The 26,734-nt window shown below is 44.6% G+C and overlaps 1 protein-coding gene across 4 annotated transcripts in view; it reads right to left on the bottom strand.

The window, feature by feature from the left end:
* ERG (ETS transcription factor ERG) overlaps positions 1-26,734 on the bottom strand; it is a 204,515-nt gene that overhangs the window by 49,563 nt on the left and 128,218 nt on the right. For all 4 annotated transcript variants that reach the window (XM_082840105.1, XM_082840102.1, XM_082840104.1 and 1 more), the window contains one exon: positions 17,901-18,118. In XM_082840105.1, coding sequence (XP_082696231.1) covers positions 17,901-18,118 — 218 coding nt within the window. The remainder of the gene's footprint in view (positions 1-17,900; positions 18,119-26,734) is intronic.

The raw sequence follows: 26,734 nt of genomic DNA, 5'->3' as shown, positions 1-26,734 counted from the left end.
CATATTTTTTTAAAAAAACTTTTATTGGAGTATAGTTAATTTACAATGTTGTGTTAGTTTCGGGTGTACAGCAAAGTGATTCAGTTACACATATGCATATATCCATTCGTTTTTAGATTCTTTTCCCATATAGGTTATTACAGAATATTGAGTAGAGCTCCCTGTGCTATACAGTAGGTCCTTATTAATTACCTATTTTATATATAGTCGTGTGTATATGTGAACTAATTCAGACAGAGAAAAGACAAAAATCATATGATATTGCTGATACGTGGAATCTAAAAACAATGGTACAAATGAACTTAGTTTCAAAACAGAAATAGAGTCACAGATGTAGACAACAAACTTATGGTTACCAAAGGCAGAAGAGGGGGAGAGGGATAAATTAGAAGGGGGAGTATTCTTGAGCTTTACTTCCAGAGAGTCTGCTTTCCTGCTACCAGAGTCATCTTCCACAAAGACAAGTCCATGCTGGCCACGTGCAACCCAAGCCCTTCCTCGGCCCATAGAGCCTTCCGACAAATCCACACTCCCTAGACTGTCCTCGGCCATCTGGCCCTGGGCCTCCTCAATTCATTCATTTAAAAAAATTATTAAAGTACTGTTGATTTACAATGTTGTGTAAGTTTCAGGTGTACAGCAAAGTGATTCAGGTATGCATTTTATACACACACACACACACGTTCTTTTTCAGATTGTTTTCCCTTATAGGTTATTACAGAATATTGAGTACAGTTCCCTGTGCTATACAGTAGGTCCTGGTTGTTTATCTATTTTATATATAGTAGCGTGTATATGTTAATCTCAAACTCCTAATTCATCCCTCCCCTCCCTTTCCCCTTTGGTAACCGTAAGTTTGTTTTCTATGTCTGTGGGTCTATTTCTGTTTTGCATTATAAATAAGTTCCTTTGTACCATTTTTTTAAAAAAGATTCCACATATAAGCAACATCATATGCTATCTGTCTTTCTCTGACTTACTTCACTCAGTATGAGAATCTCCAGGTCCATCCGTATTGCTGCAAATGGCATTATTTCATTCTTTCTTATGGCTGAGTAACATTCCATCGTACATATGTACCCCATCTTCTTTAACCATTCATCTGTGTGACAAACACTTACAGAGCAAGTGTACGCCACGTACTGTCCCAGGTGCCGGGGACCCAGCAGTGTCCCTGTTCTCGTGGTGCCTGCCTTTGGGTGGGTGAAGTCTCTCTCCCCAGCCCCACATACTCTGCCCTGGAAGACCACGGTCCACATCCCATCCAACCCTTTTGTGGATGAGCAAGCGAATGTTTACTCCCGTGCAGTCTTCAGCTCATGACAGCTTATTAGAATGGCACTATCTTCCCAAATGTGCTTTTTAGCTTATTAGGTGACTTCATGTTAAGAACTTGATGATGAAGCTAGACTACAGAGGCTTTCTTTGGCAGCTCTACCCTGACAGTCCAAAGAGTTCAGTTCCACGAGAGGGTCCTAAGGATGCTGGCCAGGGCACGCATCCCAAGTCTGCCTTAAACCTGAATAGGAATCAATCCCCCCTCAGGTGGTTTTCTTCCTAAGAATCCTAAAAGCACATACTTAGTCCTAATCGACCGAACCAACTCCTAATCAAGTTTCACGCCGTGAATGGAGGTGGTCACCACAAAAGGTATTTTTAGGACCCCAGACAAGGAGGGGATTGTCTGGAAAGCACTGGGGTAATTTGTAGGTCTGGTTTATTTCTGAATCAGAGGCAGTGGAAAAGCTGCTTCAGAGCCCATGGCCTGAGCAGCGGGTGGAGCTGGGCAGTGATTCACGGAGCACTCTGGGCTCCAACTGAAACTGGAGATGTTTATCTTCACAGCTGTGTGTTATTTTTACCCTTACTAAATATTCTCTCTTACACCTGGAATTTCAGCCTCTTCCCACCAGGCCTGTTCCCTTCTCCCTTCTCCTAAGCAGTTGAAGACGAAATTAATGTAAAAAGTCACCACCAACAGTTAGTTCTTTGTCCCCAAAAGGGGTCTGAAGTTTCCCTGAGAAAGTTTCATGGTTTAACAGCCGAAAATGGTATCAGCAAGATCACAGCACATTTAGATCTTGAAAACTGAGGAGGAAACGCATCCTTTAGAATAAAGTATTCTGTAGAATAAGATGTCTACAAATAGTTACCTGACAAAGATGTGGCACCTTTTCTATCTTGTGTGCGTGTGTGTATGCTTTTCTCAAAACACTTTCATTTTTCAGAGAGGAAAGAAGTAAGCCCGATAGCCATTATGGTGCTTTCAGGGTTTTATTTTCCTAAAAGGCTATGTAAATTCTGGTTAACCAAGATGATTTTCCTTTCAGGATAGAAAATGCCAAGCAGTGCCCTTGTCCCAATGTCAATATCCACAGTGACCCGATGGGATTCACTTACATCATAAGGAAGAGCACGGCTCTTAGGCTGTTCTCCAAAATGGTGTCCATCCATTTGACACCCCAAGAAATGGCAAAGATGCTCATGAGTGCTACTAAGGAAGGGGGATGAGAAAAAGTCTGCTCCAGACAGAGAGGGAGCCCCAGAGAACTTGACTCTCTCACTAAATCTTCCCCAAGTGAGGCCCTTTCAATCCGTGTCTCAGCCCTGCAGCCCAATGAACTGATGTCTGTAAAGACTCAAGGCCCCTTACAAGTAGGACAAACTATTACCACCCGACCTCACTAGCACAGTTGGGAAAACCACTAGTTTTCCAGTCTCCAACACTGAGCCGCCCACAGCTTGGAAGGTTTGGAAGGTGGCCAAGCTTAACTAGGAAACATCTTTTATGCCAGTCGGATTCAGAACCTTAAGGCAGAAAGGAACAAATGTGATTATAGCTGCAAATTTCACTGTCCTAAAAGAAGACATAAAGTCTTCTAGAAAATGTAAGAAGATATACATGAAGTCAAATCTCAATGCATCAAAGTAGAAAGGCATGAGGGAGACCAGTCCCAGGGAGCCACTTTCAAATGTCAAATATTGAGTATTCCACGTAAAATGAGAAAACTGATGTTAAAAGACCTTCCGCTAAGATGTTGCTCTGTACGCAGGAACTGGGCAAAGCACCTCTTCCAACACAATGACACACAGGGAACTGGAATAGTCACTATCCTAAAACTGAGAATTTTTTATTTTTAATTTCAGCCCAATGAGTATTTACTGAGAGCCACCACTGGGCTCAGACCGTAGGTCTCCCATCACGCGAATTATTTGTTAAATGTGGTTCTGTTTGGAATCACCTCATGAAGGGAATGTAAAGATGAGTGCAGTTTAATTGATCTGTTATAATGAGTAAAATGAGAGGAAAGTAAATTTTTTTAACTGTGTAATATATACAAGAAATCAAAATATGGTTGGTGTTTGGATTTAATGCCTCTCAGAAGACAAAAAATCGGACATATTGCTCATCTATCACCTGGAGAAACTCCACCATCCCTGCCAACACAGAGGTGATGCCTGGCTAAAGGAAGCAGCCCTGAGGGAGGAAGAGGAGCACAGGCCTGGGGTCACACGGCCCATGGCAGGCGGACTTAAGTTACGGAGACTCAATGGTCTCCATGCGTAAAATGGGTATAATCTTAACGCCATCTCATAGATTTAATGAGGAAATTGGATGATATGTTGTATCCTAAAATCTATTAATAAATCACAGTGCGTTATAGAAATATTAGTATCACTCCTCTGGGAGTCTTTCCTGCCTGGGGAAACTGAGTCATACTCTCATCCCTGCTATGGCCAGGCCCAGAGCATCCCCCTGAACTTGTACTTGTCACACGACCTCACGGAATCTTTTTCACCTTTGATGGACCGTAAGCTTCTCTTAACTCATCTTCATAGCAAACACTGTCTATGATGAAGAGTAAACACCAAATAAATGGTTTAGTGCAGAGTTCTCCACTTCGAGATGACAGACCTTGGGGGCCAGGTGATTCTTTCTGGGGGCAGATGCTGTCCTGTGTGTTGTAGGCCGCTGAGCGGCACCTCTAGCCTCAACTCACTAGATGCCAAGAACGCCTCACAGGTGTGACAGTCAAACCCGTCTTCAGGGCTTCCCTGGTGGCGCGGTGGTTGAGAATCCGCCTGCCGATGCAGGGGACACGGGTTCGTGCCCCGGTTCGGGAGGATCCCACATGCCGCGGAGCGGCTGGGCCCGTGAGCCATGGCCGCTGAGCCTGCGCGTCCGGAGCCTGTGCTCCGCAACGGGAGAGGCCACAGCAGTGCGAGGCCCGCGTACCGCAAAAGAAAAACTGTGTGCAGACACTGCCAAATGGCTCCCTGGGGGCGCAGCCACAGCGTCTGCGAACCACTGGTTTAATGAGTAAGATCCCCTGAACTCAGGCAAGGAGTCCAGAGCTCGTCCTATTTTGCCTGGTGCCTGTTAGAGGTAAGTGCAAGGCCCTGCGTCTGGGCTGATACTTAGAGGGGCCTAGGCTCGATTCTCAGGAGGATTCCAGTTGTGGTTTGTCCACCACTCATTTGGGGTACACCCCCCAAACCTGGGGCTCAGCCTCACTTCCCTCTTCCTCACTCCATACCCATCAGCAAAACACAACCGTTCTACCTTCAAAATATGTCCAGAATGCAATCACTTTTCCCACCCCTGCATCGCAACCACCCTCACGCAGACCTCACCTTCTCTTACCCTAACTCCCGAAGGGCCTCCTAGCGGTCTTGGCTTCAACACAGGAGCCAGGGAGATCCTGCTGAATCTCAGTGACATCATGTCCCTCCTCTGCTTACAGCCCCCAGCCGTCTCCTAGCTCGTTCAGAGTGAAGATCAAAGCCCCTCACTGGCCTCACGATCACTCAACCTCATCTCCTATCACTCTTCCCCTTGGTCACTGAACATTAGCCACAACTGTCCTCCAACACTTCAGGCTGACCTCAGGGTCTCTGCACTCACCACTCCCTTTGCCTGGAATATTCTCCTACTGGGTAACCATGGGACCTTCTCCCTCACTGACTTTGGGGCTTTACTCAAATGTCATGTTCTCAGAGGGGATCTTTTCAGGCTGCCCTTTCTAGAACTGCCACCCCCTGCCCTGCTTTAGTTTTCTTTTTTCCTTAGCACTTACCACAATCTAACCTGTTAGCCTTTAATTAGCTATCTGGTTCACTGGCTGTCTTTCCCGTTAGAAAGTGAACTTAGAGAGGCAATATTTTTGTGTATGTTTTACGACTGTATGTCAAGTACCTAAAACAGTGACTGCACGTAATAGGTGCTCAGTACATACTTGTTGGACGAATGAATGACTCCGTGCGTAACCAGGACGTCTGACACCAAGATGGACCAATCAGGTAGCCCCCTTTTCTGTCATCTTCATCACACTCCAGACCGCATGCTTTTTAAATATTACCTCAAAAGCATCCTGTCATCTGATCCTAGGCTGGAGTTCTTCACAGCACACAGTGAATCTCCTTCCCAGACAACAGAGAGAGGCGAGGCCCAGTCTCTCACCTCACAGGCTCAGCCAGACAAAAGCCACTGCAGTGAGAGGCGAGCAGGGTGGCCGTCCACCTAGGCGGACAGACTTCCTGAGAGCGAACCCTCCTCTGCACTTTGTTCTCCCAGATTATCCACTCTATAGGCCACCTTTATCCAGCTCCGGGGACTCCCATTTTTTTCTCTCCCTGGATGCTGCCACGGGACTGTGTTTCTCAGACCAGCGAGTGTCAGAATCCCGGGGTAGGGGAGGGGGAGCTTGTTAAAGCAGGAGTGCTGGGTCCCACCCCCAGAGCTCTGGACTCAGCAGGTCTGGGCAGGGCCTGAGAATCTGAATCTCTAACAAGCTCCCAGATGGTGCTGATACAGCGGATCTTAGGGCCCTACTTTGAAGATCAGCGCACCAGGGGACCTCTCACCCAACAGACCTCAACAATAGATGAATGACTCCAGGTGGCTTGGGTACTGGGCTAAGAGCAGGACTCATAGTGTGGCACACAGAGTCATTCAATTCCAGCTGCAGGGAGCCTCCAGGGGGGCAGCACGGAATTGCCATGACTTCCTGGTGGGCTACCAGGAGTTTCTACTGCCTGTGGAAGGATGAAGGATGCCCAATTCCATCCGCCTGAGAGTTGACTGAATCTCCGAGACAGGGATGCTGAGAGAGAGTAAAGGCTTGCACACCATACTGCCCGCTTGTGATGGAAGACATTTTCTTGTGGACCGCATATGAGTATGAGTGTGCGTGTGCATGTGTGTGTGCGTGTGTGTTTCTTGGTCTATCTTGCCAGTCTACAGTGGCTTGAGCCTTAGGAACCTCACATAGAATTAAGGCCAACAGCAGCGGGCTCGCTGGAGGCCAGGCAGTTCTGAAGCCCCAGCAGGGCCCTCTGTGAACAGCTGTTCCAGCTGGGCTGCACTGACACGTCTCCATTGTGTGAATACGTGGGTGTTTCTTGTGTGTGAGGCTGGAGTGAAGAAAGGGGAAAGGCAGGGTGTCAGGGACCACCGAAGCTGAGGAATGATGTCTTGTGTCTACACAATGTGCAATTGGATTAGTGTCTGCAAGAATCATGTCCTCTGATACGGCAGCCGCCAAACCAAACCCACAATTACATCCCTGTTGGCTCACAAGGCATGGTTCCTTTCTCTCCTGTTTTCCTTTCATTATTTTTTATAGAGCTCTGTTATAATGGCAGTAGATCTCATTTCACCACTCATATTTCATTTCAGGAGCTTGTGTGCGCATTGGGGCTAAGGTTTTGCAGAATTCCATCACTTGCTTGGGAAATTCAGTTCCTCCCTCCTCCAAGCCTTGGCCTTTTCCTCCGAGGGTAATGAGTCGATAGGGACAGACAGGACCATTCCCAGGGACCGTATCTTATGCGGAGGGAGCTAGGTCACGTTCTGGCAATGCCCAGGCTGTACAGGGGACTCTCCCCCCCGGGGGGGGGGTGTTTGCAAAAGAGCACCAAGGGGCCACAAAGGTAACAGTCCGCCCGTTCCAGCCAAAGTCCGATTTTTGACTTATGTAAACTCCCCCTGAACGTGACTTCAAGAGGCAAGTGTACTGTACGGAAGCCCACCACACAAAAGCTCAGAGCAAGAACAATGAGACGGAGCTACTGGGCTGGGGGCCAGGAGATGCACTTCCTTTCCTGCTGCAGTCCCTAACTCCCAGCACCCCTGGCCTGGGGCTTCCAGGTGGTGGGTGAGGCAGCCAGCATCTCCGGAAAGATGCAGGGAGGCGGCACATTTACGAGCTGCATCCTGGTCCCTGGTGCTCGACCACGCTCACCTCTGCAGTGTCTCTGCCGTGAGCCCCTCCAGGGAGGATCCCCGTCTCCGTGACCTGGGCCTCTGCCCCCTGACACTTTGGGCAGAGCTGGTACGGCCAGGTGCCCATTCAAGGTCTCTAGAATGAAAGCAGAGTCCATGCAGGTCCACGTTCCCTTTTATGGAACTGGAGCTGACACGTGTGAAGACCACGCCGCAAGCTGGCAAAGTCTGCGGATCTGATCCCGGGCAGCCCTGTCTGCCGGCCTCTTCCAATCCTCGAGATGAAAGGGGCTTTAGGTCCGCTGATGAATATTTTTTTTTTTAACATCTTTATTGGAGTATAATTGCTTTACAATGGTATGTTAGTTTCAGCTTCACAACAAAATGAATCAGTTATATATATACATATATTCCCATATCTCTTCCCGCTTGCGTCTCCCTCCCTCCCACCCTCCCTATCCCACCCCTCCAGGCGGTCACAAAGCACCGAGCTGATCTCCCTGTGCTATGCGGCTGCTTCCCACTAGCTAACTACCTTACTTTTGGTAGTGTATGTATGTCCATGCCTCTTTATCGCTTTGTCACCGTTTACCCTTCCCCCTCCCCATAGCCTCAAGTCCATTCTCTAGTAAGTCTGTGTCTTTATTCCTGTTTCACCCCTAGGTTTTTCATGACATTTTTTTAAAAATTCCATATATATGTGTTAGCATACGGTATTTGTCTCTCTCTTTCTGACTTACTTCACTCTGTATGACAGACTCTAGGTCTATCCACCTCATTACAAATAGCTCAATTTCATCTCTTTTTATGGCTGAGTAATATTCCATTGTATATATGTGCCACATCTTCTTTATCCATTCATCCGATGATGGACACTTAGGTTGTTTCCATCTCTGGGCTATTGTAAATAGAGCTGCAATGAACATTTTGGTACATGAGTCTTTTTCAATTATGGTTTTCTCAGGGTATATGCCCAGTAGTGGGATTGCTGGGTCATATGGTAGTTCTATTTGTAGCTTTTTAAGGAACCTCCATACTGTTCTCCACAGTGGCTGTATCAATTTACATTCCCACCAACAGTGTAAGAGGGTTCCCTTTTCTCCACACCCTCTCCAGCATTTATTGTTTCTAGATTTTTTGATGATGGCCATTCTGACTGGTGTGAGATGATATCTCATTGTAGTTTTGATTTGCATTTCTCTAATGATTAGTGATGTTGAGCATTCTTTCATGTGTTTGTTGGCACTCTGTATATCTTCTTTGGAGAAATGTCTATTTAGGTCTTCTGCCCATTTTTGGATTGGGTTGTTTGTTTTTTTGTTATTAAGCTGCATGAGCTGCTTATAAATTTTGGAGATTAATCCTTTGTCCGTTGCTTCATTTGCAAATATTTTCTCCCATTCTGAGGGTTGTCTTTTGGTCTTCTTTATGGTTTCCTTTGCTGCGCAAAAGCTTTTAAGTTTCATTAGGTCCCATTTGTTTACTTTTGTTTTTATTTCCATTTCTCTAGGAGGTGGGTCAAAAAGGACCTTGCTGTGATTTATGTCATAGAGTGTTCTGCCTATGTTTTCCTCTAAGAGTTTGATAGTTTCTGGCCTTACATTTAGGTCTTTAATCCATTTTGAGCTTATTTTTGCGTATGGTGTTAGGGAGTGATCTAATCTCATACTTCTACATGTAGCTGTCCAGTTTTCCCAGCACCACTTATTGAATAGGCTGTCCTTTCTCCACTGTACATTTCTGCCTCCTTTGTCAAAGATAAGGTGACCATATGTGCGTGGGTTTATCTCTGGGCTTTCTATCCTGTTCCATTGATCTGTTTTTCTGTTTTTGTGCCAGTACCATACCGTTTTGATAACTGTAGCTTTGTAGTATAGTCTGAAGTCTGGGAGCCTGATTCCTCCAGTTCCTTCTTTCGTTCTCAAGATTGCTTTGGCTATTCGGGGTCTTTTGTGTTTCCATACAAATTGCAAAATTTTTTGTTCTAGTTCTGTGAAAAATGCCAGTGGTAGTTTGATAGGGATTGCATTGAATCTATAGATTGCTTTGGGTAGTAGAGTCATTTTCACAATGTTGATTCTTCCAATCCAAGAACATGGTAGATTTCTCCATCTATTTGTATCATCTTTAATTTCTTTCATCAGTGTCTTATAATTTTCTGCATACAGATCTTTTGTCTCCTTAGGTAGGTTTATTCCTAGATATTTTATTCTTTTTGTTGCAGTGGTAAATGGGAGTGTTTTCTTGATTTCACTTTCAGATTTTTCATCATTAGTATATAGGAATGCCAGAGATTTCTGTGCATTAATTTTGTATCCTGCCACTTTACCAAATTCATTGATTAGCTCTAGTAGTTTTCTGGTAGCATCTTTAGGGTTCTCTATGTATAGGATCATGTCATCTGCAAACAGTGACAGCTTTACTTCTTCTTTTCCGATTTGGATTCCTTTTATTTCCTTTTCTTCTCTGATTGCTGTGGCTAAAACTTCCAAAACTATGTTGAATAAGAGTGGTGAGAGTGGGCAACCTTGTCTTGTTCCTGATCTTAGTGGAAATGCTTTCAGTTTTTCACCATTGAGGATGATGTTTGCTGTGGGCTTGTCATATATGGCCTTTGTTATGTTGAGGAAAGTTCCCTCTATGCCTACTTTCTGCAGGGTTTTTATCATAAATGGGTGTTGAATTTTGTCAAAAGCTTTCTCTGCATCTATTGAGATGATCATATGGTTTTTCTCCTTCAGTTTGTTAATATGGTTTATCACATTGATAGATTTGCGTATATTGAAGAATCCTTGCATTCCTGGAATAAACCCCACTTGATCATGGTGTATGATCCTTTTAATGTGCTGTTGGATTCTGTTTGCTAGTATTTTGTTGAGTATTTTTGCATCTATGTTCATCAGTGATATTGGCCTGTAGTTTTCTTTCTTTGTGACATCCTTGTCTGGTTTTGGTATCAAGGTGATGGTGGCCTCGTAGAAGGAGTTTGGGAGTGTTCCTCCCTCTGCTATATTTTGGAAGAGTTTGAGAAGGATAGGTGTTAGCTCTTCTCTAAATGTTTGATAGAATTCGCCTGTGAAGCCATCTGGTCCTGGGCTTTTCTTTGTTGGAAGATTTTTAATCACAGTTTCAATTTCAGTGCTTGTGATTGGTCTGTTCATATTTTCTATTTCTTCCTGATTCAGTCTTGGCAGGTTGTGCATTTCTAAGAATTTGTCCATTTCTTCCAGATTGTCCATTTTATTAGCATAGAGTTGCTTGTAGTAATCTCTCATGATCTCTTTTATTTCTGCAGTGTCAGTTGTTACCTCTCCTTTTTCATTTCTAATTCTATTGATTTGAGTCTTCTCCCTTTTTTTCTTGATGAGTCTGGCTAGTGGTTTATCTATTTTGTTTATCTTCTCAAAGAACCAGCTTTTAGTTCTATTGATCTTTGCTATTGTTTCCTTCATTTCTTTTTCATTTATTTCTGATTTGATTTTTATGATTTCTTTCCTTCTGCTAGCTTTGGGTTTTTTTTGTTCTTCTTTCTCTAATTGCTTGAGGTGCAAGGTTAGGTTGTTTATTCGAGATGTTTCCTGCTTCTTAAGGTGGGCTTGTATTGCTATAAACTTCCCCCTTAGAACTGCTTTTGCTGCATCCCACAGGTTTTGGGTCATTGTGTCTCCATTGTCATTTGTTTCTAAGTATTTTTTGATTTCCTCTTTGATTTCTTCAGTGATCACTTCATTATTAAGTAGTGTATTGTTTAGCCTCCATGTGTTTGTATTTTTTACAGAGCTTTTCCTGTAATTGATATCTAGTCTCATAGCGTTGTGGTCAGAAAAGATACTTGATACAATTTCAATTTTCTTAAATTTACCAAGGCTTGATTTGTGACCCAAGATATGATCTATCCTGGAGAATGTTCCATGAGCACTTGAGAAAAATGTGTATTCTGTTGTTTTTGGATGGAATGTCCTATAAATATCAATTAACTCCATCTCGTTTAATGTATCATTTAAAGCTTGTGTTTCCTTATTTATTTTCATTTTGGATGATCTGTCCATTGGTGAAAGTGGGGTGTTAAAGTCCCCTACTATGAATGTGTTACTGTCGATTTCCCCTTTTATGGTTGTCAGTATTTGCCTTATGTATTGAGGTGCACCTATGTTGGGTGCATAAATATTTACAATTGTTATATCTTCCTCTTGGATCGATCCCTTGATCATTATGTAGTGTCCTTCTTTGTCTCTTCTAATAGTCTTTGTTTTAAAGTCTATTTTGTCTGATATGAGAATTGCTACTCCAGCTTTCTTTTGGTTTCCATTTGCATGAAATACCTTTTTCCATCCCCTTACTTTCAGTCTGTATGTGTCTCTAGGTCTGAAGTGGGTCTCTTGTACACAGCAAATATATGGGTCTTGTTTTTGTATCCATTCAGCCAATCTGTGTCTTTTGGTGGGAGCATTTAGTCCATTTACATTTAAGGTAATTATCGATATGTGTGTTCCTATTCCCATTTTCTTAATTGTTTTGGGTTCGTTATTGTAGGTCCTTTCCTTCTTTTGTGTTTCTTGCCTAGAGAAGTTCCTTTAGCAGTTGTTGTAGAGCTGGTTTGGTGGTGCTGAACTCTCTCAGCTTTTGCTTGTCTGTAAAGGTTTTAATTTCTCCATCAAATCTGAATGAGATCCTTGCTGGGTAGAGTAATCTTGGTTGCAGGTTTTTCTCCTTCAACACTTTCAATATGTCCTGCCACTCCCTTCTGGCTTGCAGAGTTTCTGCTGAAAGATCAGCTGTTAACCTTATGGGGATTCCCTTGTGTGTTATTTGTTGTTTTTCCCTTGATGTTTTTAATATGTTTTCTTTGTATTTAATTTTTGACAGTTTGATTAATATGTGTCTTGGCGTATTTCTCCTTGGATTTATCCTGTATGGGACTCTCTGTGCTTCCTGGACTTGATTAACTATTTCCTTTCCCATATTAGGGAAGTTTTCAACTATAATCTCTTCAAATATTTTCTCAGTCCCTTTCTTTTTCTCTTCTTCTTCTGGAACCCCTATAATTCGAATGTTGGTGCGTTTAATGTTGTCCCAGAGGTCTCTGAGACTGTCCTCAGTTCTTTTCATTCTTTTTTCTTTATTCTGTTCTGCAGTAGTTATTTCCACTATTTTATCTTCCAGGTCACTTATCCGTTCTTCTGCCTCAGTTATTCTGCTATTGATCCCATCTAGAGTACTTTTAATTTCATTTATTGTGTTGTTCATCGTTGCTTGTTTCATCTTTAGTTCTTCTAGGTCCTTGTTAACTGATTCTTGCAATTTGTCCATTCTATTGTCCATTCTATCTCCAAGATTTCGGATCAACCTTACTATCATTATTCTGAATTCTTTTTCAGGTAGACTGCCTATTTCCTCTTCATTTGTTAGGTCTGGTGGGTTTTTATCTTGCTCCTTCATCTGCTGTGTGTTTTTCTGTCTTTTCATTTTGCTTATCTTACTGTGTTTGGGGTCTCCTTTTTTGCAGGCTGAAGGTTCGTAGTTCCTGTTGTTTTTTGTGTCTGTCCCCAGTGGCTAAGGTTGGTTCAGTGGGTTGTGTATGCTTCCTGGTGGAGGGTACTAGTGCCTGTGTTCTGGTGGATGAGGCTGGATCTTGTCTTTCTGGTGGGCAGGTCCACGTCTGGTGGTGTGTTTTGGGGTGTCTGTAGACTTATTATGATTTTGGGCAGCCTCTCTGCTAATGGATGGGGTTGTGTTCCTGTCTTGCTAGTTGTTTGGCATAGGATGTCCAGCACTGTAGCTTGCTGGTCGTTGAGTGAAGCTGGGTGCTGGCGTTGAGATGGAGATCTCTCGGAGATTTTTGCTGTTTGATATTATGTGCAGCTGGGAGGCCTCTTGTGGACCAGTGTCCTGAAGTTGGCTCTCCCACCTCAGAGGCACAGCACTGACTCCTGGCTGCAGCACCAAGAGCCTTTCATCCACAGGGCTCCTTAATTTGGGATGATTCGTTGTCTATTCAGGTATTCCACAGATGCAGGGTATATCAAGTTGATTGTGGAGCTTTAATCCGCTGTTTCTGAGGCTGCTGGGAGAGATTTCCCTTTCTCTTCTTTGTTCTCACAGTTCCCAGGGGCTCAGCTTTGGATTTGGCCCTGCCTGTGCGTGTAGGTCGCCGGAGGGCGTCTGTTCTTTGCTCAGACAGGACGGGGTTAAAGGAGCCGCTGATTCGGAGGCTCTGGCTCACCCAGGCCGGGGGGTAGGGAGCCCGCTGATGAATTTTGAGTTTTTCCTTCCTCCACGCCCCTTCGGGCAGCCCGTCATGCTCTGAAGAGCAGACTGGGCCTCACCGCCCACTTGCAATATTCCACAAGATCAGAGCCTGAAGGCCGGTCCTGGTGACCATCAACCTGATGGGCGACAGCCCCCAACACTTCCCATCCAGCCAGGCTGAGCCCCTGCAGGGACAGGGAACTGGCTACCCCAGGAAATGCTGATTTGCAAATCTGAAAGGAATGGCCCCACTAACCACTGACCAGCCAAGGGGCCAGAAGCACCAGGCGTGGTCGGTGTCCTGTGTCCACCTGGCCAGGCCATTGCACTCAGTGACTTAATCCAATGCCAATCGAGGTGCTGGTCTGAAGGTATTTCACAGATGCGGTTAACATCTACCAACCCTTGATTTTAAATAAAGGTGATTATCCTTGATAAGGTGGGTGGGCCTCATCTCATCAATTGAAGGTCTAAAGAACAAAACCTGAGCTTCCCCTAAGGAAGAAGGAATTCTGCCTCAAGACTGTTGCATCTGAAATAGAGACACAGATGTACAGAACAAACGTATGGACACCAAGGGGGGAGAGCGGCGGGGGGAGGGTGGGAAGAATTGGGAGACTGGGATTGACGTGTATACACTAATATGTATAAAATAATAGCTAATAAGAACCTGCTGTACAAAAAAATAAAATAAATTTGAAAAAACAAAAAAAGACTGTTGCACCTACTCCTCCTTGAGATTCCAGCCTGCTGGTACACCCTACAGATCTCAGACTTGACAGCTTCCACAACTGTGTGAGCCAGTTCCTTACAGCAAACCTCTTCATTGTGCATTCCACTGGTTTTGTTTCTCTGGAGAACCCTGACGGACACACCAGACCAGCCCCACTGAGCTGGATCCAGCATGTGGAGCTCGGAAAAGACGGGCAAAGACTCTTCTACAAAGAGGACCAATATATGTCTGCCTCCTGTTTCCCCAGAACGTTCCACGGTGAGGGGAAGGAGGGTACTTGGTGACCAGCTGACATCTGCATCATAGCTCAGTTCCACAAGCTGTGCTCCTTCCCCATGCTCCTCCCCCTCTGCTCCTCCCCCCGTGTTCCTCCCCCCACGCTCCTCCCCCGACGCTCCTCCCCCCTCTGCTCCTCCCCCCCCACGCCCCTCACCCCCGTTCCCCTCACCCTCTCTGCTCCTCCCCCCGTCCTCCTCCCCCCCGTGGTCCTCCCCCACGTCCTCCTCCCCCCGGTGCCCCTCCTCCCCATGCCCCTCACCCCTTGCTCCACACCAGGCTTGCCATTTCCCATCAAGTTACCAGGCAAATGCAGGCAGCCGTGCCCACCTCCCGGGCAGCGGCTGCTGGGCCAGCACCACCGGACATCCAGGAGGAGGACAAGGACCACAACAAGGCTGACTTCCCTCAGTAGCCGCCACCGAAACACATCCCAGTTTGCTCCCAAAGCTGGAACTGCCTTTAACCATCCTCTGAGGGGAGCATTCTGAGCATCTTAGGATTCCATGAGGGCCTGAGAGTGGAAGCTACTGACGCTTCCATTGTCCCCTTGCAAGAAAATGGTCCAGTTTCTCCAAAAATGATTTCCTTTCCCAGGAAAGAGACCCTCGCCTGAGTCCGCAGCTTCGCAGCTGCCTGACAGATGAACGGCCAAGAAGCTTTCCAAGGTCAGCCGGCTGAGGAACGCGGGAGAAGCTTTCCGGGGGCCCGTGTCTTTCTTGGGGACTTGAAGCCCCTAGGCCAGGCTCAGGGTCACCTCAAGTCCCCCCACCCATCCCGAATCCCTGTGATGACCACCTCGGGCTGGGAAGGAGGCCCCAGGGCTTGGCCAGGAGGGCAGGTGGACATCAGCTCTTGAAGGGAAGCACAGGCCGGCATTGAAGGAACCGGTATTCACACTTCTCTCTTATTTATTTATTTATTTGTTTATTTGTTTGTTTGCTTATTTATCCATTCATCTATTTAAATTCAGCGAGAAGGAGAGGAAGTTTCATTTCTGCAACATTGTTCTCACCTCCTCATTCAGTCTCCTTTCTGAGGCTTGCTAAATCCAGACTGGCATTCCTGGAGCTGGCCCTAGGCCAGACTCCACAAATAAGGGCCAGGGCACGGCTCACTCTGCCAGCTGCCAGCTGCCAGCTGGAGACCATCTCAGTGCCCTCTGCCCGAAGCGTTCTTTCCCTCTCTCTCTAATTATTTATCTTCCACTCTCTCCATCTCCATCTCTATCTCTCTCATCATCTCTCCCTTGCACACACAATCTCCCTCTCTCTCTCACACACACACACACACGCACACACACATACGCACACACACGCATGCGTGTGCGCACACACACGGGCTGATGTATTTCCCATAGGTAGAAACTAGCCTTGGAAGAAGAACGCTTTAGAAATGCATCTTGCTCTTAATGCTCCCACCGTGACTGCCCCGGCAGGCGTGGGATCACGTGACTCCACCAAAAAATAGAATCCATCAATGTTTACAGGGTTGGCTCCACAACTACCCTTTTATATAAACACCGCTACCTTCTTCAGAACAGGATTAACCTGCATGCCTCCAAGTCTCAGAAACAGATACAGCGAATGGTCAGTGGGACCATTCTATCAGATGGATAGGATTTACCTGTAACATATTTACATATAGCGAGGAACTGGCCGGGACTCTGGCATCCTGGACCCTACGATTGCCTTTTCTCCCATGGTCCTTTCAGAAGTCTAGGAATTAGCCCCTCGATGAGGTCTAAGATGGGTCTGCCTGGGCTTGAATTCCCTTTAAAGGACCAGTGCTGTAGCAAATAGGCAACATCAGAATTAGCGTTCCCACTTTCAAGAAGAAACTCGACGCACAGAAGTGAACTGATTTCTCAGGGCCCAGGGAAGTTCTGGCCCCTCCCATCTCCCTGTTTGGCACGTCCAGCCTCATGGTTGACATTCCCTCTGAGGGCTGTGGCTTGGCACCTTCACGGACACCACACTAGAAGTTGATGCAATGGTTTCCAGCACTTATAAAACATGACACTTATAAAAAACATATTTCGCATTAAAATATATACGTAGCAAAAAGGGCCTATTATAGCTGCGACAGAGTGGGGAAAATGCACTGGGTGTGGAGTCAAACACCCTTGATTGGCATCCAAATTCTGAGTTGCTTTAAGTGCTGATTTGGGTTAGCCAGAAAATGCCTGAGTCTCAGTTTCCTCATCCATCGAATGGGGATAAGCATTCCTCACAGGGCTGCCTGGAGGACCGATAGGCCATCAGATGTAAAAGGGCTTTATACATAGTAAAGCACTAAACATTGTGAGCTGCTCTTGTGACTCTGGGCAGATCATACAAATTTAAATGAAATTATTCTTTCTTTGTCTTGAGATTTGATATGATTCTTTCTGAATATATATGGGGTATTATATCATAATTGAAATCAACCTGACTCTTCAAAATTACATCCAATGAAATGCTTTTGTGGGCTTCCCTGGTGGCGCACTGGTTAAGAATCCACCTGCCAATGCCGGGGACATGGGTTCAAGCCCTGGCCCGGGAAGATCCCACATGCCATGGAGCAGCTAAGCCCGTGTGCCACAACTACTGAGCCTGTGCTCTAGAGCCCATGTGCCACAACTACTGAAGCCCATGTGCCTAGAGCCTGTGCTCCGCAGCAAGAGAAGCCACCGCAATGAGAAGCCCCTGCTCGCTGCAACTAGAGAAAAGCCCGCACGCAGCAACGAAGACCCAACGCAGACAAAAATAAATAAACAGATAAATTTAGAAAAAGAAAAAGAAATGCTTTTGAGTGTCAGGGATAATACATTCGGTAATTCAATAATACATTCTAGGTGACCGCAGCATTATCGTGACAAACTCAGGAGAGTTAATACTTACGGGTGACACTGGTGCTTGGTTTTAAGTGTAAGTAAAGATGAGAAGAAAAAGCAAGCATCCAAAGAAGGTGACAGAGGAGAGAAGGTTGGGGGGCGGGGGGCTGGAGGACACAGAAAGTAGGTCCATTAGCAATGTCATATGGCCTGGACATATGCTACACTGCCTGGCCACTAGCTGACACTCTCCCTCCATGAAAACAGAAGACAGCTTTACTTTCCAGGCAATAAAAACCTCAGAGACAAATTCTGCCATATGTGGGCAAGGCCCCCTCCCCCAAAGCCCTCACGTCTGGGAAATGGAATTGAACATCTCATCTTCAAAGCGAGTTCTCGGTAAATGTACTACTGGTTTTACAACCTCTGTCCTCCACGCAAACCACTGGAGAACACATTTTCTCAGCATTGCCCAGTGTTACTGTTCAATGCCCTGAGTTTCTGAAACCATCTCGGGGGAAGCGTGATCAATTTCCACTTTGCCTTTTCAAGGGGTGGGAAAACCAGAGGTCTGGGAGAGCAAGAGCCGGCGGTCTCCTTACCTTGAGCCATTCACCTGGTTAGGGTTACATTCCATCTTGATGGTGACCCTGGCTGGGGGTTGAGACAGCCAGTCCTGCTGAGGGACACGCGGGCTCATCTTGGATGTCTGTCCATAGTCGCTGGAGGAGGACGCGGTCATGTCCGTCTTGGCCAGGTGCGGCGTGCCGTATGCGCACTCAAACAACGACTGGTCCTCGCTCACGACAGATAACGCTTCCTGGACACCCAAAGAAACACACAGTCAGGACGTTCCAAGGGACAGTCATGCTTCAAAAAGTTGCTAACTGTACGGTCATTTCTAACTGGGACCCCCTTTTTAGGTAGTTTTTACGGTATCCATTTCCACCTTTCAGCAGCAAAAGGGAGCTGGCTTTCTTTCCCCTAGAGACGTTAAGAGTTGGCACTGGCTGACCTAGAAAAACTTTTGTGCAGGTCTCCAAACATCCCAGCCTTGACCACAGCCGTGCAGATAATACCCACTTTAATCTCAACTCAAGGAAGTGGAATTTCAAAGGTCTTAGAAGACATCCAATTGCATGTGTCATTATTTGACAAATGCAATCTATAATTCAAGGAGACAGGGTACAGAATGGTCGTGAAGATTAAAAAAGACATGTGACGGCTAACACCTAAGCATCTGGCAAAACTGCCACATTCCCAGGAGATTTTGAAGAAGAGCTACTTAGAAGAGTGAGGGGGAAATGGGGCACCAAAGGACACAGAGACAAAGATACGAATTTTTCCACTTCTAAGTTATTAGCTGAAATAGTTTCAAGTGGCGCTTCCATGACGGTGAACATCTGGATGATAAATGAACCAAAAAAAAAAAAAAAAAAGCTGTGATTAGCCAGAGGTCTCCAAATACCAAGATGTTTAAAATACCTAGATCGCTGACTAGCTCTTTTTTTTTTTTTCCCTTACTTTCTATTCCTATCTTTGCTCATTTTGCATGATTGGGTGAGAAGAAATAGAAATGTGTCATTGTTGGAGCAGTCTTCTGTGGTTTTAAGTCAAACAAGTGGTTAGCCTATGGCTAGGCGGACATTCGACAGCCAAATCAGCAAAGGCAAATTCGACTGGGAAATTTCAGCTACTTGAATGACGTATTGTGCAGCAACGACACAGAAGAACTACGAGACCATCCAATTTTGCTTTCTATAACCAAAACAGAAATCCATGTGGTAGTTCATGTTTATTTCAGTCCTTGGGCACCCTCGGTGCTGCTATGCAGCTGGTGAGAAGCAAATGCTGTCTGGGTCACACATGTTTTTTAAATGGAAACTTTGGAGCCAGTGGGGACTGTGGAGACCTTCTTGTCCAAACTCCTCATCCCCCAATTGGGAAGATCGGAGACCCAGGAAGGTCGAGACCTCACCTTGAGGTGAGCTGCCCAAGATAAAGCAGGGATTTGGTGAGCACACTGGTGAGTGTTTTATCTTCAGTTCCCTCCTATCCCCACAGCCTAGGACACCCTTCTTATATTCCTTGGTTTCCGATAATTGTCTACATTAGCACTCCTTTCTCATTCTTTGAATTGATACTTAAATAAGTAACGATTTTCCCCCCACCCCCGTTAATAATAGAGCCCTACGAAGCAGCCTTTCTAAGACAGAAGTGCCCCCCTTACGCAGAAGTGTCCGAATCTTTAGGGAACACATGCAATTTCACAAAGCACCCCCCAATCCAGTGTGTCCTCCCCCACTCCATCCCCCATCTACCCAGGGACCAACTTCTTCATCGCTCCCCGAGTACACGAACTTCACTGCCAGGCACACTGTGCTGTGAACCAGTGAGCAGGGAGAATCAAAAGGAACAAACTCAATGCTCTGGCTCTCAGGGTGGAGGCCAGGTGTCTGTGCATGGATAACCACCCCCCGCCACCACCCGCCGCCACGGTATCTCTAAAATCTCTTAGAATCGCAGCCCTGTGACAGTTTGGGAAAGAGTAAGCTGGGGGTTTAAACAATAACTCAAAATGTAGAAAAGGATGGGTTGTGCCAGCCAGAGAACCAGAATCAGGCACAAGGAAGAAAAGAAAAAAAGTAAGGCATCTCGAACCGCCAGCAAAAGCAAACGCATCAACAAACAGACGGCGGCAACAATCCGAGAAATGGGCACGGTAGATTCGGCGGGGGAGCCTGAGTCACGTGGCGCTCTCTTCCGGTCACAAACGGAGTGAGGGGATGTAAGGAATCTAAACCCACAGACACGGGTTTAAAAGTCAAATCGGCACCACGGACTTCGTGCAGTGCTGCTAATTAATAAAGGCACAATTATAGCTTCTTCAATAAATTGTGCAAGACAGGGTCTCCTTTCCCATCGCAGCGCTGGATGGAATGGTTTTACGCACTCAGAGCAAAAAACAAGGCTGAAGGCTGCCTCCATTCTCCCGCCGGGTCCTGCAGACTCCACCAAGCCTCGGAGGGGAACACCATGCTATGTAATGTCGGCGTTGGCTCACCGGTGAAGAGAAACATGAATAAGTGTGTGCTGTGTATCAGAAATTGGCAGAAACAGGTTAGATATAAGGAGCAGGCTAACCTTTAAATCACAAATGAGAAGAAAATGGCTTTCACAACAAAAAGAGTAACAATGTTAAAATATGAGTATCTCCCCAAGATGAAGTAGGATATTCTCACAAACACAACCAATGACCAAATAAATGTAGCCTAAGATTTAAAAACTGGACCAAAATACTAGAACTGAAACCAGGCTTCAGTGTGTGCTTGGAGGGGGAGGAACCCATTCTCACATCTGGCAAAGCATTTTTCCACCACATGGTTTTCTAAAGAAAGAAATCAAAGTTAATTGGGATCGATTTAGGAAAAAAAAAATCTACAAAAGCTAGAGATAAGCGGGGGGAGGGGGGACACACATCTTTTCTTCGTATCTTAAAATTCTCCTCCAAGTTAGTTCTGAATAAAAATGAGAAAGGCCATATACTTCAGAATATCAAAAGCTGCTTTTGTTCGCTAGAGGAGAAGCAGTCTAAAAATGAGGACGCTTCAGGATAAACGTTTCATTTCCAAAGGGGTGAAACACAGTCCATATTCTGGAAAGACAGCGCATGCCCCAAAGTGATGCTAATTAAACCAAGGCAGGCAAGCACCTAGGGTTAAGTACAAGTCAGGAAAAGGAAACAAATGAATAAATGGAGTATCTCACTCACACACACACACACACACGTGCGTGCTAACTTAGCACATCTGAACAATGGAGGAGTCAAAAGAAGCTGAAGGGTGGTCTTCAGAGACCTGCTTCAAAGATGACCACGAAAATTAACTGCTGTTCTTTAGAAGCAAACAAATGCTATGTACCAACAGCATGCCTTTGTTCACCCACTTGACTTTGTATATTACATGTAGGTTTCATCATCCCTTTGGTTGCAGTATGAACGACAGAGGCTGGTGCATAGGATTCTCCCGCCCCAGCAGCACTGGGACTTCAAAGCAGGGAAAGGATCTAACCTAGTAGGATTAAAACCAGAATGGATCGCTACACACAGGCTGGTAACCAGGAACACATGAGTCCCTCAACTGTAGCTCTGCAAGTGACTCTTCCTGGCCTCGACGGATGCTGTCCCTGCTTCCCTGCCGTCTGGCTTCCCTCCTTGTCTGTGGTCATCTCACCTACCTACCTGCCTACCTGCCAAAGCTGTCGGCAGATGCCTTAGGTAACATGTATGGCTTATTCCCTCAGCACCTTCGGCCAGACGCGGGGACTTGCAAACTCCTTTGGCTGCTTTATGACAGAGAATTCAAAAAAAAGTCCAAACCTGGCAGAAATGTGGCATAATTAATTAATATGCCCACCTCTGTGTTACTATAAAAAGACATGAACTTTAGATTGGTGTGTGCGTGTGTGCGGGGTGTTCTTTTCTGTAGCCCCAGGAAAGCTGGGATATTTTGATGTGCCCAGTGGCAGGCTACCAATGCCATTTTTCATGAACTTATGAGAAATGCATAAATTCTAAGCGAACTGCTCTCAAACAAAAGGGACCGTCGTGTTAGTATACAATGTTTATACATTTGTATACTATACATTACATTATACTATACATATATACATTTGTATATATACATATACAAATGTTATACATTATATCATTTGAATACTGAATATGCACCAGTGACATGTGAGGACCACTTCTTCAGATTTTGGTCATCACAGTTGACTGACAGTTCTAGAAAGTGAAGAGAACTCAACTAGATTATATTTCATACATGAGACTAAAATACGATTCTATTTTTAAGTAACTAGATTTGGGTACAACAAAGGTTCCAAAATGCTTAGATTTTTAAAAAAATTAAAAGTCGAATGCACTTTTAAGCATACTGACATTTCCAGCAAATGATTTCAGACGGCCTAAAACAGATGAATTTTTTTCTGTAACAGATGAATAGTTTGAGAGGCTCCTATGTTTCCAGCAAAAGAATTATAAAATAAGGGTCTGGGCTCAATTTTGCTCTTAACTTTTGATCCCCACAGTTCATAAAAACACTGAGATGTCAATCCAGGGAACCCAACATACTTAAATTTTCATGAAAATCTGGGCGTGGTAAAATGTTGAAACTAAGAAAGTCTTAAGGAATGATCGGCTCTCTTTCACAGCTGGAGCCAGTGAAGCATACCCAGGGAAATGATCCTTACATCGTTTTCCAAAATCCAGAGGACGGCCAGAACTAGGCGTCCAGGGAACAGGATTCCTAAATTCACCCTCAGTTTCCTCAAGTCTTAGGTGCCTCAAATAGTTATGAAAAACAAATGGAAAAACTAAGTGGAACAAGCATGTTAAGATTATGGTCATGCTTTAGAAAAAAAAATTCTTATAGACGTCTTTGGTATCACAATACACTTTAGGAAGCCAAGGTCATCTTAAATCAATAGTCTGCCTTTCCCCCACACACATAACCGATCAGACTCTGGAACATCACATAACTGCTTACACTGCGATGAATAAGCCATCTTTTAGCCACGTTCTCTTGACTCATAAGCAGCTGATCCATCACATAATAAACCAGGTTACCTTGGTAAGCACTTCGTATGCAGTATCCCTTTCAATCTTATTACACTGATTTTAAGATACACCTTTTTTCACATTTTACGAGCTCTGAAATCTGGATGCATCTCACCATCGATGGCATGTCACGGGTTATTGGCAGCATCTCTTCTCCTTTGACGGCCGGTAAAATAATGGTTCGTTTTATCATCAATGACATCCTAATTTTATGAAATACAGTCCTGACAATAGTCTTAGAAGGTCAGGTGTCATTCCTGCCCACAGGTGAGAAAGCAGGATTGGGAAGAAGGGTAATGTCAACGTGAGGACAAGGTAGCAGCAGCGTTCGTGTCGGGGAGTGGAATCACTCCCTGAGGCTGTACACTCGCCACTCTGGGTGTGACCAGAGAAAGAACAGGTTGGGCTGATGGAGGTCAGATGCACAGGGCTTCACTGCCTTGAAACAGCTGTGGAAAGAGCAGAGCTGACAGCACAAATAAGAGACGGAACCACCTAGAAAGAGAGAGGCTGGTGGAGGGAAGAGGTGGGAGAAGGCTGAGGGGATAAATGCCCAGAATCCCAGCACTTCGATGGAATTAAAGGATCAGGAGAGTAAGTGGAAAGTCTGTTGGAAACTAGGAGGGAAATTTCTAAGTACAACACGCTCTCTTATGAGGCTAAAAGCTATGTAGCAATAGGTCCCAGATACATTTAATTAATCTTTCTTACTTAATAGTTTAAATCAACAAACCTGTTCTTTTCATTGGTTAATCAGATAATTCAGACCCAAATTGATGGCCGTGTATTGGGGTGTGTTCATTGCAGGTGGATGCCTGGCTTCTCAATCAATACTGCAAGGGAAGAATAGGGCAGGTAGGAACACCATTTATAAATGTTAGAGCCAGTGCACGTGGTGGCCTTAAATGGATGTCTGCAGACCTAATGATACTGGAAAACTATTTATTAGGCTGTCTCAAGCCCAGTTGTTTATAGCTTCTCGGGCTTCCCTGGTGGCGCAGTGGTTGAGAGTCCGCCTGCCAATGCAGGGGACACGGGTTCGTGTCCCAGTCCGGGAAGATCCCACATGCCGTGGAGCGGCTGGGCCCGTGAGCCATGGCCGCTGAGCCTGCGCGTCCGGAGCTTGTGCTCCGCAACAGGAGAGGCCCGCGTACCACAAAAACAAAAGCAATTGTTTATAGCTTCTCTTCAAGGCAGAGTGCATGCGGTAGATGCTTCTGGAAAGTCTACTCCTAATCACATTCAGAGGAGAAAAAAGCAACACAAATACGTCTCTAGGAAAGACCTCCACTCCATGTGCCCAACAAAAGGCCAATCCTTCCAGAATTTTATTCTCAACGTGTATATTTTTGCATTTGAATATTGCCAACATCTCATGGGATGAGAAACTTCCTCTGGCCAGTATCTTTTAATTACAACACAAAAAAAGCCAAACATTGTGAGTTAAAAGATGCATTGTCAGGCTGAGTGGGAATCATTTTGCCCCGTCTTGATATTATTTTCTTTCCTTAATTCTTCAGCGGAGGAAACATTAAAATCATATATTAAATGCAGCATCTAGCTTTGTGCTCACGTTTTTCTCATTTAACACATTGCTATTTTAGTCCTTCAAAAATATAAAAATCTTGGATTAACCTCAAAGGAAAAATGTATGTAGGCAAATGAAGTCCATCTAAAGAGAGTGTTTCCCCAATGTGGTATCGCTTCAGTATCAAACACGTTTACAACTGCAGTACCAGCCCAGCGCTAAGAGAATGAAACCCAGGACTGGTGCAGAGATACAGACGTACAAATATATTCATATACATGCATACACATACATATTCATACGCACATATATGCATGCTCACACACATATACATACTCATATACACATATGTCAATTTCCATATACATGTCTATACATACATAAATATATTCGTATTCACACATACATGCATATTCATATGTACATACACACATGCATAAACATAGACACATATTCATACACATGCATATTCACACAGACATGCATATTCACAGTCACACACATATTCAAATATACATATACACATACATATCTGTACATGCATACATGCATATTCATACACACATATGCATATTCATATACACACATATTTACATACACACATATTCGTATACAGACATTTACATACACACATAATACACACATATATATATATCCATCTATCTCTCCATCCTTACTATCTTTGCTCATTGAGCACTTTAGAGGACCTGTACACAGTCCTTATTGGTCAGCAGACCCCCTAGGGAAGATGGTGCCTAAATGATGTAGAAAACCAGGATTCTTCCCTTTTTGCCTTCATTTGTTTCTTTCTCAAACTCGAAGGTGCTTTTCCTCCCCTCAGCAAATCCCTTCAAGAAAAGACTGATCTGGAAACCAGTCTCCTTATGACCTTCAGACGAATTTCCCTGCTCTGAACTCACCGGATTTCTCCTTGGCTCTGAGCAGCGTAGCCAGTCCTGGGAATTCTCTTGCTCAGATACTTCTCCCCCAACTGCTGCCTTTATGAAGATATGAGCATTTCCAGGGCAGGATCCTGTGTGTGTGTGTGTGTGTGTGTGTGTGTGTGTGTGTGTGTGTCCCTAGCATCCAAACAGCTTCTTAACATCACATTTTGTTGATGCTCCTATTAACCACAGAACTAAGTCATGAAATTATACGAAAGCCCCATCATAATGCTGTAGGTCCAAAAACTTTTTTCACATCAGAACAAAGGAAAATATACTTGTGAGATGAAGTGTGCAGCCAGTGACCAGGAGTTTGGAAGCGAATCGCCCTGGCACTATAGCCTCAGCCATATGATCCTGGAGCACATTCCTGCAGGGTTTTACCTGAAATCTACGTAGGCTTGAATTAGGGACTCTGCGTAGTTAGGCAACATATGATATAAATAAGACTTACTAGAAAATGAACACTAGCAAAGCAAGGAGAGAAGCTTTCAATGGCTAAGCGCAAATCCTAGAACGCTTGCGGAGATTGGAGCATCGCAGAAAAATGTCAAGGAGAGAATAGTTAGGTTCCACATAAGGAGAACTAGATTTAAATGAACCTCAAAAAATTAGAAACCCAACAAACATAATTTTAAAACAACCCTTCTGTTTACTTTCTCAGTTCTATGCAGATGCTCTTTGAAACATTTGAAAGGAGGGTGAGATAGGAATATTTAGCCTGGCAATCAGAGGGTACAAGGTTTCAGGCATGCACGATGAGTTAAGTCTCTGGGTTCTACAGCACAGCATCCTGCTATAGTTAACAATTCTGAATCTTATACTCACAAATTTGCTAAGAGAGTAGATCTTATGTTAAGTGTTCTTATCACAAAAAATATATAAAATAAAGAGGGGAAGGAGGAAGCTTTCGTAGACGATGGGTATGTTTATGGCATTGATTGTGGTAATGGTTTCATGTGTAGATACTTATCTCCAAACTTATTAAGTTATAAACGTTAAATACTGTACAGCTTTTTAGTACGTCAATCAAGCCTCAGTAAAGTCATTTTTGAAAAAACAAAAGAAACAATGTGTAAGTGATGTTAATAGCCTCTTTGTTTTCCTACAAAGAAACACATTTTCCCCCCATAGGCTTCTTTCCTTCTTTAGAGATGAATAAAAAAGTGTAAAAACATGTGTGGAAACATCCTGTTTGTGTGTTTTAAGTCGGAATGAGTGCAAAGAATGCAGCACTACCCCCTTCAGATCCTTCTGCACCCTCTTGGTTTTGTGGGGGGCAAATTCTACTCCTGGCTTTCCATACTTGTTTGTGTTTTTCTAATCACTGTCATCACGTGACAC

Source organism: Leucopleurus acutus, assembly GCF_964270905.1.
Source record: "Leucopleurus acutus genome assembly, chromosome: 5".
In the NCBI taxonomy this organism is placed as follows: Eukaryota; Metazoa; Chordata; class Mammalia; order Artiodactyla; family Delphinidae; genus Leucopleurus; species Leucopleurus acutus.
This window is presented reverse-complemented; position numbering and strand designations above follow the sequence as displayed.